We start from the raw sequence: 15,669 nt of genomic DNA on the forward strand, positions 1-15,669 counted from the left end.
TAGTTCTGCGGATAGTAGTAGTACTCAATAGTGTGGACGTTAATCCACACCATAAAGTATCATATCCACACCAAGAAGTATCATATCCAGAGTTTATTCCTATAAATAACCACATTTCTTGTGTAATATAGGGTTACTTAATATAATATGAAATAGCCATAACCATAGACTAGGAGTATGTTTTATCTATGCCATAACCATTGTTATTCTGTTAGTTTTACTTATTTCAATCTACTATAATCATTATGAATTGTGGTTCAGAAGGATTAGTTTCATGAGTTTTTTAAAACACCGTAATCTATATGCTTAATACGGTCCCTGGACAGTTTGTTCTAAATATGGCTTAAGACTTACAAGCAAATATTATGCATTAAAACAAGCACCTTGGTTTGAATATTTGCAAACTGGCCTTAGATTATGGACTTATGACATAAAACTCGAAACAAACCGAAATAAAAAATCATGTGTTTCATGTATTATTTAACATTCAGAGAGTCCAGCTATTTCATTTTGTTATTTTACTAAAACAAAATCTAGCTGATAATTTCTTAATATAATTTCCATCTTGGCTCAACATTTTACGCAATTATGACTGAAGAGTTTAAAGTAAAAGTGAATTTTTTATTTTAATTATTTATTTTAGGCTACTGATATATTTGAGTTATAGTCCAACTAGAAAAATTAAAACTCGATTATTCTGCAGATTTTACTTACATGCTAATATTTAAAACTGATTTTGTTTTTGGCCTCTTTGGACAACAAAACGAAAAAGTATATCAATCCTGGGTCTAGATACCACATGAGATCTATTGTAATAGCACATTCCCTTTATGGGAAGTTTGTTAATATCAAGTTATATTTATGAGATCAAATTGTAAAAATTACTTATGTGAAATTTTTATATTATTAGGTCTTATTAGTTGTTCGTTTTCTTACAATAATTATGACTATTACTCGTATAGTTGGGATATTTTACAAATGATACGTGATGTTGGTTTCGAAAATATTATTTTGTTAGTGTTCGAGCATTTTAATACCGTCAATATAACCATAATTATATCACCTGTGTCAACAAACTTGTGCAACTCCACATGTGCCGTGTATTATGTAAGGCAACGATATCGTACAGTGTTAGTCGGTTTGATCATTTTAGCTAACGAACCAACTAACGCAGGTACAGATATTTCTTTAGTTTTAAAATATATTTCATATAAATTCTCACAAACCTTTTAGGAAATTTCTTTAACTGCTTGTCCTTGTAGCTATAGGTTTGTAGGTTTAAAAGTTGGAAATCTATTTCATATAAATTCTCAAAAACCTTTTAGAAAATTTCATTAACTGCTATCCTTGTAGCTGTACGTTTGTGTGTTTAAAAGTTGGAAATCTATTTCATATAAATTCTCAAAAATCTTTTAGAAAATTTCTTTAACTGCTTGTCCTTGTAGCTGTACGTTTGTGTGTTTAAAAGTTGGAAATCTATTTCATATAAATTCTCAAAAACCTGTTAGAAACTTTTTTTAACTTCTAGTCATGTAGCTGTACGATTGTGTGTTTAAAAGTTTGTTTATTATTACAGCACGGAGTTGTAACACTTGAAATCTGTTTGTTCATAACCATTATCATTATGATATAATATCAAAGCTGATAATAAGATTTTAACACTTTTTCTCATAAAAACTATTTTATAGCACTCGCTATATAATAAGAGAGGTGAATGAGAATCCGCAGCCGATTTAAACATTTGCTAGGATATAAGCCTACAATTGGAATAAGCAATAGAAAATAAAGTGTAGGAATACCATAAAAAATCTCTAAATTATATAAAGATAATTTTTTTTTAGTGGGCATAAAATAATTTTAAATGCCATTGATGATGTTAAAACAAATCTATATTTAAATCTTGTATTAGTTTTAGGTAGTATTTCCGCTTAATTGATTACATTTTGCATAATCCAGCACTGATTCTACAGTATTATGAAAATATTTTAAAGAACATTCAAGTAGAAAACTTGAAGGATTGATGCAATGGATGTTTTAAAGTTCACGATGGATTCATTCAATTATGTAGTGTTTTTAAAACCTTGATCGAATACCATAGATTTCGTGGTGGCTAAACATAGAACACAATTCACAAATTATTGAATTTAGCTAACAACAAACTTCAACTTAACAATAAAGTAAAAAATAATGAGTTTTTAACCATAAGACAACTGATTATTTAATCATAAATTATTAGGTTAGTCAAAAATTAATGAATATTATTATCATATATAGTAATGTGTGTTTAACAGATACACCGAGCCACAAAAAGAATGTTATTACTTGTGTTATTCTTTGCTGGAATCACAGCAGTCTTGGCTGATGATGAAACAATCATGGACGTAGGAAAATGTAAAGATATTGATGACCAAGAGCTGATGGATATTGATCCTTATGCTCCTGCGGTAAGGTTTCTTAATAATTTTACTTACCGTTATTCACACCAAAATACATTTAACACTTCTTAAAAAATTGTGCATGAATTATAGCACATTTTGAGTTATACTCCTAAACACATTACAAACTAAACATATAAAAGTCCAGGGTTGTGATTTCAGATAGTTCTATACAAAAATAAATATGCAGTACCTTAAGAATCTGATCAGGTCAGCTCCTGTCGCTTCTTGATGACTTTAAACTAAAACTGAAATACAATTCATCGAGTATGCTATAGAATTATTTAGATAATTGAGTATTACTGTTAACAAAAACTAAGAATGCAAATAGAATTTAATTAGTAGTCTCTTTAGAACCTGTGAGATGGTTATTTAAAGTATCATAGGATACCTAATTAATACGCTTGATTCGCAATGCTAAACTTGAAAGGGTTGGTGGCACTTATACGAGTTAATTTATATTCAAAATGAACTATTTATAAATTTAAGTATAATTTATTGTATATTTTTATTATTAAAGTAGACATTTAAGAGAACAGTATTGATATTGAAATCTTTCCAGCATCTGACGAGATTACTGACAGTTAAATAACTAATACAATATATAGTTCAGTTAGTTATTGTCCAAAACACTTAAGTCATTGTAGAATCACTTTTCATCACTCTGTATTCAAAAATAGCCCATTTCCATACAGCTGAGATCTTCGAAAATCTTCAAATTCCATACACCAGAAACCCATAGTGATCAGCTGAATTTTATACAACATATTGTTAATTCTTTAGCCAAATTGTTTTTAGATTAGAAAAATGAATGGATAACAAAATATCAAATACATTTTTTTAAGTTTGATGGAGTAGTTTTTAGATAAAAAGTATCGTTCAATACTCGTCACTAATCTCGATAGTGTTAATATTAGTAAATAGTTTTCGACTCGCATGGGAAACACTATCGAGCCCCGAAATGGGTCACTTTCGGGACTAGTAGTGAAATATATATATACCAATATATATACATACTATGCTCTAAAACTACTCAATAAATTAACTACAATGTTTTTTAGTTCCTTTCGAAACCAAGTACGTGGGCAGTCAAGTTTACCACTATCACCAAAGAAAGATCAATGGGTCTCAATTCAATGGTGTTCAAAGTTGAAAGGGAAGATGAGATAAAAACTTACCTAAAATTCGAGTGGCAGTTGTAAGTAATGTTGAATTTACGTAAGGAAAATATAACTGACTATGTAAATCCCTATTTACAGCTGAATTTTATACCAATATTAATTCTTCAGCTATAATGTGTTTAGATTAAAAAATGAGAATATTAGTATACATTAGGGATATTAGATAACGTAAAAGTTGCATTGCTTTAGAAAACACAAAAAAAACGTATTCGTAAGACGTAATTACAATTTTTTGCCAGAACATTTACTAACCTATTTTCAACAACATACAGTGCTTACCTACATTACAGCCATTAGTTTGGTTATATTAAAAAAAAGACTTACAGAAATACTTTTTATTAAAAAAAAGTCGTAAATAGGAGGATTAGGTCCTTTTTTAACACTGATTCAAATTAAGGTTTTTAAATCGTCTAAGTAAACATCGTTATTTTAAAGATTAGTCACAGGCAAATTAGTTTCAATTGATAACATTAATAATTTTACTGTTATTATTTTAGATTAGGTGGGAAAGGTGGACCTGGTCAAAACTCCCAGCAAGAGTTACAGACAGAATATTTTCGACATTACGTTCTACATCTTAGGACAGCCTTATCTTACGCAGGTAAACTAAGATTATAAAATAAGGAAGGCTAAACTTGGGTCAACCTATTTCACTTCTATTGTGTTAGAGGATTTTTAACCAAATGGTTCAAATGGTTTTCATATCGTATACCATTTTAACAGTGTACGGTGAGTCGATGGCTCCGTTGGTAGCGTCACGGACTTCGGGCCCAAGGCAGCGATGTCGTGGGTTCGGATCCTGGTCACTGCCGCAAACATGTTATCAGCACAGTTCACCTTTGTACTGTAGCGTCTCACCCCTTGCTTTGCTGGATACGTTCCACGCACAGACGGGCAACTGCAAGCTTAAGAGAGGCCGCCAACCTCTAAAAAATAAAATAAAAAACATACGTGCTTAGTGACTCATTAACAAAATGTGTCTATAATTGTTCAATTATATTCTCAACATTGTGTTTGAGGTTAGGTAACGAGTATTCAGTTATGACTTTCAAATAACCTTAATCATTTCGTAAATTGTTGGACCCAGTTGATATGAAATGGAGATTTTATTTATTTAATAAGACGGCAAACGGTGAACTAATATAGCATGGCCCTCAATTGAAAGGTTTATACGATAGTAATTTTTTAACAATAGTGTTAAATATCCAATACGCTGAATAGTATCATTACCAGATGTAAATGTAAAATAGTTCTTATGAATTGTACTTTATTTTTTTTTTATTTCAGGTGAGGTTTAAAATAAAAAATACTATTTTTACTGAACAGTAAACTCAAAGTAGTAACTTTCAACTCAAAACAGGTTTATGTCTTTAGATAGGCCTACGTAATATGTTACAACATTATAATGTTCATGGTTTAATTAATAGGTTGGAATTAAACCAGGTACTTTATGTATAAACAATATTGCAATGCAACAGGATTGTCATTTATTTACACAAATAAATGGTTATGTACTATGAAACTTGAAATTAGCTACAAGCTGAAAATACTGTAAAAGTTTAAAGTCTTTTTACGAATTCTCGATTTGAATTATTATATCTTACTCGTACATTTTATGTTTAGGTCCAGATGGTCAGGTTGCCACAATCAACATGAAGTATTATTTCCTGAAAACTGGTTTCTTAAATCTCCAGAGAAATGGAAATCCAAAGGAATACGTATACATTTACGTCTACAAATGCACCGAAGATGATCGTAAGTCTGTGAACAGATTTTCAAAAAGAGTTGTTTGAATGGTAAACATGTCGCTTCCTACTACACATATCAACGCCATATGTTTTATTTCTTACACAAAAGATAATTCAATGTATAATTGAAGTGTCTTCCCCCAACTCAAATAGTTATTTGTGTAACTAGTATGCGAAGTGGTACTTTGCTGTGCACGAGAGATATGTTTACGCAAGAACCGTAGACGAGTGTGGAATGTTTCTCGAGTGCAGCAATGACAGTTTGCACTCATGTTACACATTATATTTTTCCTACAGATACTATAAATCATATAAATAATTAATATTGTACACACTGTACAATACTTTTTAAGGTTAGGATAAATATTTTACAAACGTGTCTGATGTATTGTTAAAAGCTGTTTAATTATAAGGTGTTGCAAAACCTAACATCGACGCTCGATATGTCATCTTCAGTGAAGGCGATGTAAGTACAGAAGAGGTTAAAGACGTGGCCAAACTAGATGAAGAATTAATGCAAAGATTTGGATTCTCCAATAAACTGGTGTTTGTAGCATAGGCTTGTACATACTCCAACGTAAATTACTCATACTTTGTGTAAAAATATGGTTGCAAAATAAATAATTGTATGAAATATGGTGGTATTTTTTATAGATAATTTTCTTTGTTTTCGTTATCAAATTTCTTCCATTTACGGTATGTTTTGCGAACTAAATCATAAAGCGTTGGTTATTTACACTCAAAGTTATTTAGTACACATTCCAAAATATAATTTATTGGAATTCTTATAACGATAGTTTTATCATTGAATGTTTAGTGAGTATTAATATGATGGTTTGCGAATCCTAAAACTTTACCAGTTAAGTATTTTTAATAATATTTTTATGGAACATTTTTTCAATTTGTCAACTATAGCAATGCGTTTTAGATATATTTGGAATACATTTAGATATTTTCTTGGTTTAAAACACAACCAAACATCATTTTCAACTTGTAAAAGTAGTTTCTGTTTTATGTAGTTAACATGTGAACAGTTGTTTTTTTAGTAAATGTACGAAAACATTTGTAAAACACCTCTTAGGCCCGATTTCACCAAATCCTGGCTAACGATGGTTTAGTTAATCATTGGTTAAAACTAACTGCTGATTTAAACCACAGTTAAGGAAATCTGGTTTCACCAATGAAAACATATCAAAACTAACTCTGGTTTTATAAACGAGAGTTTAGAGTAAAATCCAGGTGGCGGTGGAAGTGATCCGTCACAATACCGTAGCAAGTACACAGTAAACATAACCTAGAAAATAAATCCGTGTAAATGAGGCAGTGAAAACAAAACTGGAGACAATAAGCTTACAGGAATACAATAGATTCTGAGCAAAAAGTACAAAATAACAACAGAAAGCGAGAATAAATAGCAAAATAATGAATATGAGTAAATAAAGGAAAAGCAATTTTGATCAAACATATTTAATTGAGGAACAAATTGATTGAGTTTTGCGGTCGAGTCACGACTCAAAATGTAGCTTTTACGTCTGACCGAACGCCAAACAATTGTTTGAACGTTGGGTTTGGGTTGGTCAAAACCAGGAATAGGAAAAGGGAGTCTATTTTTTAACAAAAAAAAAAATTGTGGCTCTTTATCGCCAATCAGTCCAACGCGATCGTTGATCACAGAGACTCAATTTATATGACCATTTGACGCTTGCATTATTCATTAAAAAAAACGAAGAATAATTTTAGAGCACAAATCCCTTAAGAAATATGTCAGGGGAAATGCGAACCTCTATAGAATGCTCCCCTGATTAGTGACTGTAAAGACTTAATTCAGCTTTGCAGAGTTGGGGTGTCAAATCAATAAAATTGATAAATATATTATCCTTACAAGCGATTTTGTTGAGTACATTATCAAATAATTATAAGATATTGATAAGAGTTTAAATTTGCTTATTACTTAGAAAAAAAATACTTTTTTGTAGATAAGGAGTATTTCTAAACATATAAATAAATCGTAAAAGATCATGGTTTTTATTTAATTGAATGCACTTGTAGAAAAATATACGTACATAGGGCATACAGTACAATGAATTGTCTAAGAATATTACCAATCAGATTATTAACGATAAGCATTAAATTAACTATATTATATTGATTTCATAGTGTTTTAGGTTGAAGCAGCGATCCTTTTACCCAAATAGGATTAACCTTATTGGTCGTCTTAGGTTGTAGTAAATGTTAATAACATGTTAATGCTATAAAAGTAGTAATATTTTACTTTGAAATGGCGACCATACGAACGTGGGTATTTTAAGCCAAGTATGAATGGGGATTAGTGTAGGATGAGTGGCGCGATCCTGTAGTCTTGTTAGTGACTAAGGCTGACACGTTCCTTAGACACAGCAGTTAATTTATAGCCCATACAGCCAATGACAACTAAGGAACTTACAGTTTATTGTGGAATCCGAACCACACTTTGCCTTTTAATTGACGAATTAGTCTAATTATCAGGATAGTTCTGCGGATAGTAGTAGTACTCAATAGTGCGGACGTTAATCCACACAAGGAGGTATCATATCCACAGTTCATTCCTATAAATATCCACATTTCGTGTGTAATATAAGGTTACTTAATATTATATGAAATAGCCATAACCGGCTTGAAATGAAATAGCCATACCTTCATTGCGTGCGTTTTATTTCAATATACTTTAATTTTTATGAGATGTGATTCACAAAAATTAGTTTCATGGGCTTTTTAAAACACCGTAATCTATATGCTTAATACGATCCCTGGACAGTTTGTTCTAAATATGCCATAAGGGTTACAAGCAAATATTATGCATTAAAACAAGCACCTTGGTTTGGATATTTGCAAACTGGCCTTAGATTATGGACCTATGCCATAAAACTCGAAGCAAATCGAAATAAAAACTTAGGGTATTTATGTCTTATGTAACATTCAGAGAGTCCAGCTATTTCATTTTACCATTTTGCCTAAACAAAATCTAGCTGATAATTTCCAAATATAAATTCCATCTTGGCTCATCATTTTACGCAGTTATGACTGAAGAGATTAAAGTAAAAGTAGATTTTTTAATTTCATCCTATGCTATAAAATATTTTTGTAATACGTCTTTCTTGCCTCGTTGGACTAAGACCAAGGGATCTTTAAATACAATTTTAGTTTAATGGGGAATAAGTTATTTATTTTACGCTACTGATATATTTGAGTTATAGTCCAACCAGAGAAATTAAAACTCGATTAATCTGCAGGTTTTTACTTACATGTTATGATTTCAAACAGATGATGTTTTTGGACTCTTTAGACAAAACGAAAAAAGTAAATCAATCCTGGGTCTAGGTACCACCTGAGATCTAATGTAAAATAGCACATTCCCCTTATGAGAAGTTTGTTAATATCAAGTTATATTTATGAGATTAAATTGTAAAAATTACTTATGTGAAATTTTTATATTATTAGGTCCTATTACTATTCGTGTTTTTATAATAATTAGGACTATTTCTTGTATAGTTGAGATATTTTACAAATGATACATGATGTTGGATTCGAAAATAATATTTTGTTGGAGTTCGAGCATTTTAATACCGTTAATATAACCATACTTATATCACCTGTGTTAACAAACTTGTGCAACTCCACATGTGCCGTGTATTATGTAAGGCAACGCTATCGTACAGTGTTAGTCGGTTTGATCATTTTAGCTAACGAACCAACTAACGCAGGTAAAGATATTTCTTTAGTTTTAAAATATATTTCATATAAATTCTCACAAACCTTTTAGGAAATTTCTTTAACTGCTTGTCCTTGTAGCTATAGGTTTGTAGGTTTAAAAGTTGGAAATCTATTTCATATAAATTCTCAAAAACCTTTTAGAAAATTTCATTAACTGCTATCCTTGTAGCTGTACGTTTGTGTGTTTAAAAGTTGGAAATCTATTTCATATAAATTCTCAAAAATCTTTTAGAAAATTTCTTTAACTGCTTGTCCTTGTAGCTGTACGTTTGTGTGTTTAAAAGTTGGAAATCTATTTCATATAAAATCTCAAAAACCTGTTAGAAAATTTCTTTAACTGCTAGTCCTTGTAGCTGTACGTTTGTGTGTTTAAAAGTTAGAAATCTATTTCATATAAATTCTCAAAAACCTGTTAGAAAATGTCTTTAACTGCTTGTCCTCGTAGCTTTACGATTGTGTGCTTAAAAGTTTGTTTATTATTACAGCCAGGAGTTGTAACAATTGTAATCTGTTTGTTCATAACCATTATCATTATGACATAATATCGAAGCTGATAATAAGATTTTAACATTTTTTCATAAAAACTATTTTATAGCGCTCGCTTTATAATAAGAGAGGTAAATGAGAATCCACAGACGATTTCAACATTTGCTAACAATTGGAATAAGCAATAGAAAATAAACTGTAGGAATACCATTAAAAATCTCTAAATTATATAAATATATGTTTTTTTCATGGTCATAAAATGATTTTAAATGCCATTGATGATGTTAAAACAAATCTATATTTAAGTCTTGTATTAGTTTTAGGTAGTATTTCCGCTTAATTGATTATATTTTGCATAATCCGGCACTGATTTTACAGTATTACGAAAACATTTTAAAGTACATTCACTATAAAGTGGAAACTTTGAACAATATGTATGTTTGGACACTTAGATGTAATGGATGTTTTAAAGTTCACGATGGATTCATTCAATTATGTAGTGTTTTTAAAACCTTGATCGAATACCATAGATTTCGTTGTGGCTAAACATAGAACACAATTCACCAATTATTGAATTTAGCTAACAAAAAACTTTAACTTATCAATAAAGTCAAAAATAATGAGTTTTTAATCATAAGACAACTGATTATTAAATCATAAATTATTAGGTTAGCCAAAAGTTAATGAATATCATTATCATAGATAGTAATGTGTGTTTAACAGATACACCGAGCCACAAAAAGAATGTTATTACTGGTGATATTCTTTGCTGGAATCACAGCAGTCTTGAATGATGATGAAAAAATCATGGATGTAGGAAAATGTAAAGATATTGATGACCAAGAGCTGATGGATATTGATCCTTATGCTGCTGCGGTAAGGTTTCATAATAATTTTACTTACCGTTATACACACCAAAAGACATTTAACACTTCTTAAAAAATTGTGCATGAATTATAGCACATTTTCAGTTATACTCCTAAACATATTATAAACTAAACATGTAAAAGTCCAGGGTTGTGATTTCAGATAGTTCTATACAAATATAAATATGCAATACCTTAAGCATCTGATCAGGTCAGCTCCTGTCGCTTCTTGATGACTTTAAACTAAAAACTGAAATACAATTCATCGAGTGTGCTATAGAATTATTTGGATATTTAAGTATTACTGTTAACAAAAACTAAGAATGTAATTACAATTTAATTAGTAGACTCTTTAGAACCTGTGAGATGGTTATTTGAAGAATCATAGGATACCTATTAATTACGCTTGATTCGTAATGCTAAACTTGAAAGGATTGGTGGCACTAACACGAGTTAATTATATTCAAAATGAATTATTTATAAAGTTTAGTATAATTTGTTGTATATTTTTATTATTAAAGTAGTCATTAAGAGAACAGTGTTGAAATCTTTCCCGCATCTGACGAGATTACTGGCAGTTAAATAACTAATACAATTTATCGTTCAGTTAGTTATTGTCCAACTCACTTAATCATGTTAAATCACTTTTCATCACTCTGTCTTCAAAAATAGCCCATTTCCATACAGCTGAGATCTTCGAAAACCTTCAAATTCCATACACCAGAAACCCATAGTGATCAGCTGAATTTTATACAACATATTGTTAATTCTTCAGCCAAATTGTTTTTAGATTAGAAAAATGAATGGATAACAAAATATCAAATAGATTTTTTTAAGTTTGATGAAGTAGTTTTTAGATAAAAAGTATCGTTTAATACTCGTCACTAATCTCGATAGTGTTAATATTAGTAGATAGTTTTCGACATGCATGGGAAACACTATCGAGCCCCGAAATGGGTCACTTTCGGGACTAGTAGTGAAATATACTATTACCTATGCTCTGAAACTACTCAATAAATTAACTACAATGTTTTTTAGTTCCTTTCGAAACCAAGTACGTGGGCAGTCAAGTTTACCACTATCACCAAAGAAAGATCAATGGGTCTCAATTCAATGGTGTTCAAAGTTGAAAGGGAAGATGAGATAAAAACTTACCTAAAATTCGAGTGGCAGTTGTAAGTAATATTGAATTTACGTAAGGAAAATATAACTGACTATGTTAATCCCTATTTACAGCTGAGTTTTATACTAATATTATTTCTTCAGTTATAATGTGTTTAGATAAGAAAAATGAGAATATTAGAATAAATTAGGGATATTAGAAAACGTAAAAGTTGCATTGCTGAAGAAAACACAAAAATAACGTATTCGTAAGACGTAATTACAATTTTGTGACAGAACATTTACTAACCTATTTTCAACAACATACAGTGCTTACTTACATTAAGCCTTTAGTTTGGTTATATTAAAAAAAAAATACGTACAGAAATACTTTTTTTGATAAAAAAAGTCGTAAATAGGAGGATTAGGTCATTTTTTAACACTGATTCAAATTAAGGTTTTTTAAATAGTCTAAGTAAACATCGTTATTTTAAAGATTAGTCATAGGCAAATTGGTTTAAATTGATAACATTAATAATTTTACTGTTATTATTTTAGATTAGGTGGGAAAGGTGGGCCTGGTCAAAATTCCCAGCAAGAGTTAGAGACAGAACATTATCTACATTATCTTAGGACAGCCTTATCTTACGCAGGTAAGCTAAGATTATAAAATAAGAAAGGCTAAACTTGGGTCAACCTATTCCACTTCTATTGTGTTAGAGGATTTTTATTCAAATGGTTCAAATGGTTTTCATATAGTATACCATTGTAACAGTGTACGGTGAGTCGGTGGCTCCGTTGGTAGCGTCACAGACTTCGGGCCCAAGACAGCGATGTCCTGGGTTCGGATCCTAGTCACTGCCGCAAACATGTTATCAGTACAGTTCACCTTTGTACTGTACCGGCTCACCCCTTGCTTTGCTGGATACGTTCCACGCACAGATCTGTAGTCTATGTGGACGGGCAAATGCAAGCTTAAAAGAGGCCGCCAACCTCTTAAAAATAAAATAAAAAACATACGTGCTTAGTGATTCATTAACAAAATGTGTCTATAATTGTTCAATTATATTCTCAACTTTGAGTTTGAGGTTAGGTAACGAGTATTCAGTTATGACTTTCAAATAACCTTAATCATTTCGTAAACTGTTGAACCCAGTTATTATGAAATGAAGATCTTATTTATTTAATAAGATGGTAAATGGTTAACTAATATAGCCTGGCCCCCAATTGAAAGGTTTATATTATAGTATTTTTTGAACAATAGTATTCACTATTCAATACGCTGAATAGTAGCATTACCAGATGTAAATGTAAAATAGTTCTTATGAATTGTATTTTTATTTTTTATTTCAGATGAGATTTAAAATAAAAAAATACTCTTTTTATTGAACAGTAAAGTCGAAATATAGCTTTCAACTCAAAACAGGTTTATGTCTTTTGATACGGAATAGGCTATGTTAAAACTGTATAATGTGCATGGTAATGTTCATGGGATGTATGGTGTTGATGGCAATAGGTTGGAATTAAACTAGATACGTTATGTATAAACAATATTACAATGCAACAGGATTGGCATTTATTTACACAAATAAATGGTTATGTACTATGAATCTTGAAATTAGCAACAAGCTGAAAATACTGTAAAAGTTTAAAGTCTTTTTACGAATTCTCGATTTAAATTATTATATCTTACTCGTACATTTTATGTTTAGGTCCAGATGGTCAGGTTGCCACAATCAAAATGAGGTATTATTTCCTGAAAACGGGTACACTAAATCTCCAGAGACATGGAAATCCAAAGGAATACGAATACGTTTACATCTACAAATGCACCGAAGATGATCGTAAGTCTGTGAACAGATTTTCAAAAGAAGTTGTTTGAATGGTAAATATGTCACTTCCTACTACACATATCAAAGTCATGTGTTTTATTTCTTAAACAAAATATAATTTAATGCATAATTGAACTGTCTTCACCAATCTCAAATAGTTATTTGTGTATGCGAAGTGGCACTTTGCTGTACACGAGAGAAATGTCTACGCACGAACCGTAGACGAGTGTGGAATGTTTCTCGAGTGCAGCAATGGCAGTTTGCACTCGGGTTACACGTTATATTTTTCCTACAGATACTATAAATCATATAAATAATTAATCTTTTACACACAGTACAACACTTTTTAAGGTAAGGATAAATATTTTACCCACGTGTCTGATGTATTGATAAAAGCTGTTTAATTTTAAGGTGTTGGAAAACCTAACATCGACGCTCGATATGTCATCTTTAGCGAAGGCGATGTAAGTACAGAAGAGGTTAAAGACGTGGCCAAGGTGGATGAAGATTTAATGCAAAGATTTGGATTCTCCAAGAAACTGGTGTTTGTAACATAGGCTCGTACATATCCCAAAGCAAATTACTCATATTTTGTGTAAAAATATGGTTGTAAAATAAATAATTGTATGAAATATGGTGTTATTTTTTTATAGATAATTTTCTTTGTTTTCGTTATCAAATTTCTTCCATTTACGGTATGTTTTGCGAACTAAATCATAAAGCGTTGGTTATTTACACTCACAGTTATTTAATACACATTCCAAAACACGTTCTATTGGAATTCTTATAACGATAGTTTTATCATTGAAAGTTTAGTGAGAATTAATATGAAGGTTTGCGAATCCTAAAACTTTACCGGTTAATTATTTTTGATAAATTTTTATGGAACATTTATTCTATTTTCAACGATAGCAATGCGTTTTAGATATATTTGGCATACATTTAGATATTTTCTTGGTTTAAAACACAACCAAAAATCATTTTCAACTTTTAAAAGTAGTTTCTTTTTTATATAGTTAAAATATGAACAGTTGTTTCTTTAGTAAATGTACGGACTTATTTGTAAAACACCTCTTAGGCCCGATTTCACCAAATCCTGGCTAACGATGGTTTAGTTAATCATTGGTTAAAACTAACTGATGATTTAAACCACAGTTAAGGAAAGCTGGTTTCACCAATGAAAACATATCAAAACTAACGCTGGTTTTATAAACGAGAGTTTAGAGTAAAATCCAGGTGGCGGTGGAAGTGATCTGTCATAATACCGGGCTGCTATGGGACCAAGTAAACAGTAAACATAACCTAGAAAATAAATCCGTGTTAATGAGGTAGTGAAAACAAAACTGGAGACAACAAGCTTACAGGAATACAATAGATTCTGAGCAAAAAGGACAAAATAACAACAGAAAGCATGAATATATAGCAAAATAATTAATATAAGTAAATAAAGGCAAAGCAATGTTGATCAAACATATTCAATTGAGGAACAAATTGATTGACTATTGCGGTAGAGTCACGACTCAAAATGTAACTTTTACGTCTGACCGAACGCCAAACAATTGTTTGAACGTTGGGTTAGGGTTAGTTAAAACCGGGAAAAGGAAAAGGGAGTCTATTTTTTAACAATGAAAAAATAAATTTGATAATGTTGGTGGAAAACACTCTTTTCTACCGAGATAAAAGAGTGGCTCTTTATCGCCAATCAGTCCAACGCGATCGTTGATCACAGAGATGCGCCTTTACTAAAATCCTTGTGGGATAAAACCTAAAGCAATGCACTATGTGGGATAGCCTGAATACAAACTACTAAAGGGATTTGTATTCATTGCCTAAAGAAAAAGACAAAACGTTTTGATAGTTCATGTCAAATAATAAATCAATTTCGTATTAAAACCATTATACCTTTCTCTTATCCACCTAGTTCGGAAATCAACATAGGCTACTCTTCATCACTATCACTTTCAAAAGCTAATTCGTATCGTATTCTCTTCTACAATTAATAAACTTTAAACTTAAAGCCAGCTGATATTTACTTAACGAAGGATTAAAGAAGTTAACCGGTCAAAATTGGGCAGTTAATTATCTTACGACGGTTTAGTCTAAACTAGCGCTAACGGCGAGTGGTGAAATCCGGTTAAAATGTCACGCTGCCTTTCTTTACAACATTTTAATTATTTTACTAAATTTATATAACCATTCGACACTTGCATTATTCATTAATACCCCCGCCGCAGCAAACCTTCATTCTAAGCGAATTTCCATTTGACTGA

General features: G+C 30.8%; 2 protein-coding genes across 2 annotated transcripts; both read left to right on the forward strand.

Moving 5' to 3' along the window:
- The first annotated feature begins 1,101 nt into the window (after window positions 1–1,101).
- On the forward strand, window positions 1,102–5,998 carry LOC128996869 (uncharacterized). The gene is made up of 6 exons (XM_054422388.1): window positions 1,102–1,174; window positions 2,292–2,444; window positions 3,497–3,633; window positions 4,114–4,217; window positions 5,240–5,371; window positions 5,778–5,998. The coding sequence occupies exons 2-6, from the start codon at window positions 2,313–2,315 to the stop codon at window positions 5,921–5,923; spliced, it is 651 nt and encodes a 216-aa protein (XP_054278363.1). The 5' UTR covers window positions 1,102–1,174; window positions 2,292–2,312; the 3' UTR covers window positions 5,924–5,998.
- A 3,017-nt stretch (window positions 5,999–9,015) lies between these two features.
- Window positions 9,016–14,031, forward strand: LOC128996870 (uncharacterized). Its single transcript, XM_054422389.1, has 6 exons — window positions 9,016–9,104; window positions 10,324–10,476; window positions 11,505–11,641; window positions 12,126–12,220; window positions 13,280–13,411; window positions 13,811–14,031. The coding sequence occupies exons 2-6, from the start codon at window positions 10,345–10,347 to the stop codon at window positions 13,954–13,956; spliced, it is 642 nt and encodes a 213-aa protein (XP_054278364.1). The 5' UTR covers window positions 9,016–9,104; window positions 10,324–10,344; the 3' UTR covers window positions 13,957–14,031.
- The last annotated feature ends 1,638 nt before the right edge of the window (window positions 14,032–15,669 follow it).

This window comes from Macrosteles quadrilineatus, unplaced genomic scaffold (genome assembly GCF_028750875.1).
Source record: "Macrosteles quadrilineatus isolate MER2022 unplaced genomic scaffold, UCM_ALF_1.0 Scaffold_6__1_contigs__length_79288215, whole genome shotgun sequence".
In the NCBI taxonomy this organism is placed as follows: domain Eukaryota; kingdom Metazoa; phylum Arthropoda; class Insecta; order Hemiptera; family Cicadellidae; genus Macrosteles; species Macrosteles quadrilineatus.

What these genes read in the sequence shown, in the direction of transcription:
- LOC128996869 (XM_054422388.1), top strand. Translation starts at nt 2,313, where the DNA reads ATGTTATTACTTGTGTTATTCTTTGCTGGAATCACAGCAGTCTTGGCT. An exon ending in TTGATCCTTATGCTCCTGCG is followed by an intron (nt 2,445 to 3,496) that starts GTAAGGTTTCTT and finishes AATGTTTTTTAG; the next exon opens with TTCCTTTCGAAACCAAGTAC. An exon ending in CTAAAATTCGAGTGGCAGTT is followed by an intron (nt 3,634 to 4,113) that starts GTAAGTAATGTT and finishes TTATTATTTTAG; the next exon opens with ATTAGGTGGGAAAGGTGGAC.
- LOC128996870 (XM_054422389.1), top strand. Translation starts at nt 10,345, where the DNA reads ATGTTATTACTGGTGATATTCTTTGCTGGAATCACAGCAGTCTTGAAT. An exon ending in TTGATCCTTATGCTGCTGCG is followed by an intron (nt 10,477 to 11,504) that starts GTAAGGTTTCAT and finishes AATGTTTTTTAG; the next exon opens with TTCCTTTCGAAACCAAGTAC. An exon ending in GACAGCCTTATCTTACGCAG is followed by an intron (nt 12,221 to 13,279) that starts GTAAGCTAAGAT and finishes TTTTATGTTTAG; the next exon opens with GTCCAGATGGTCAGGTTGCC.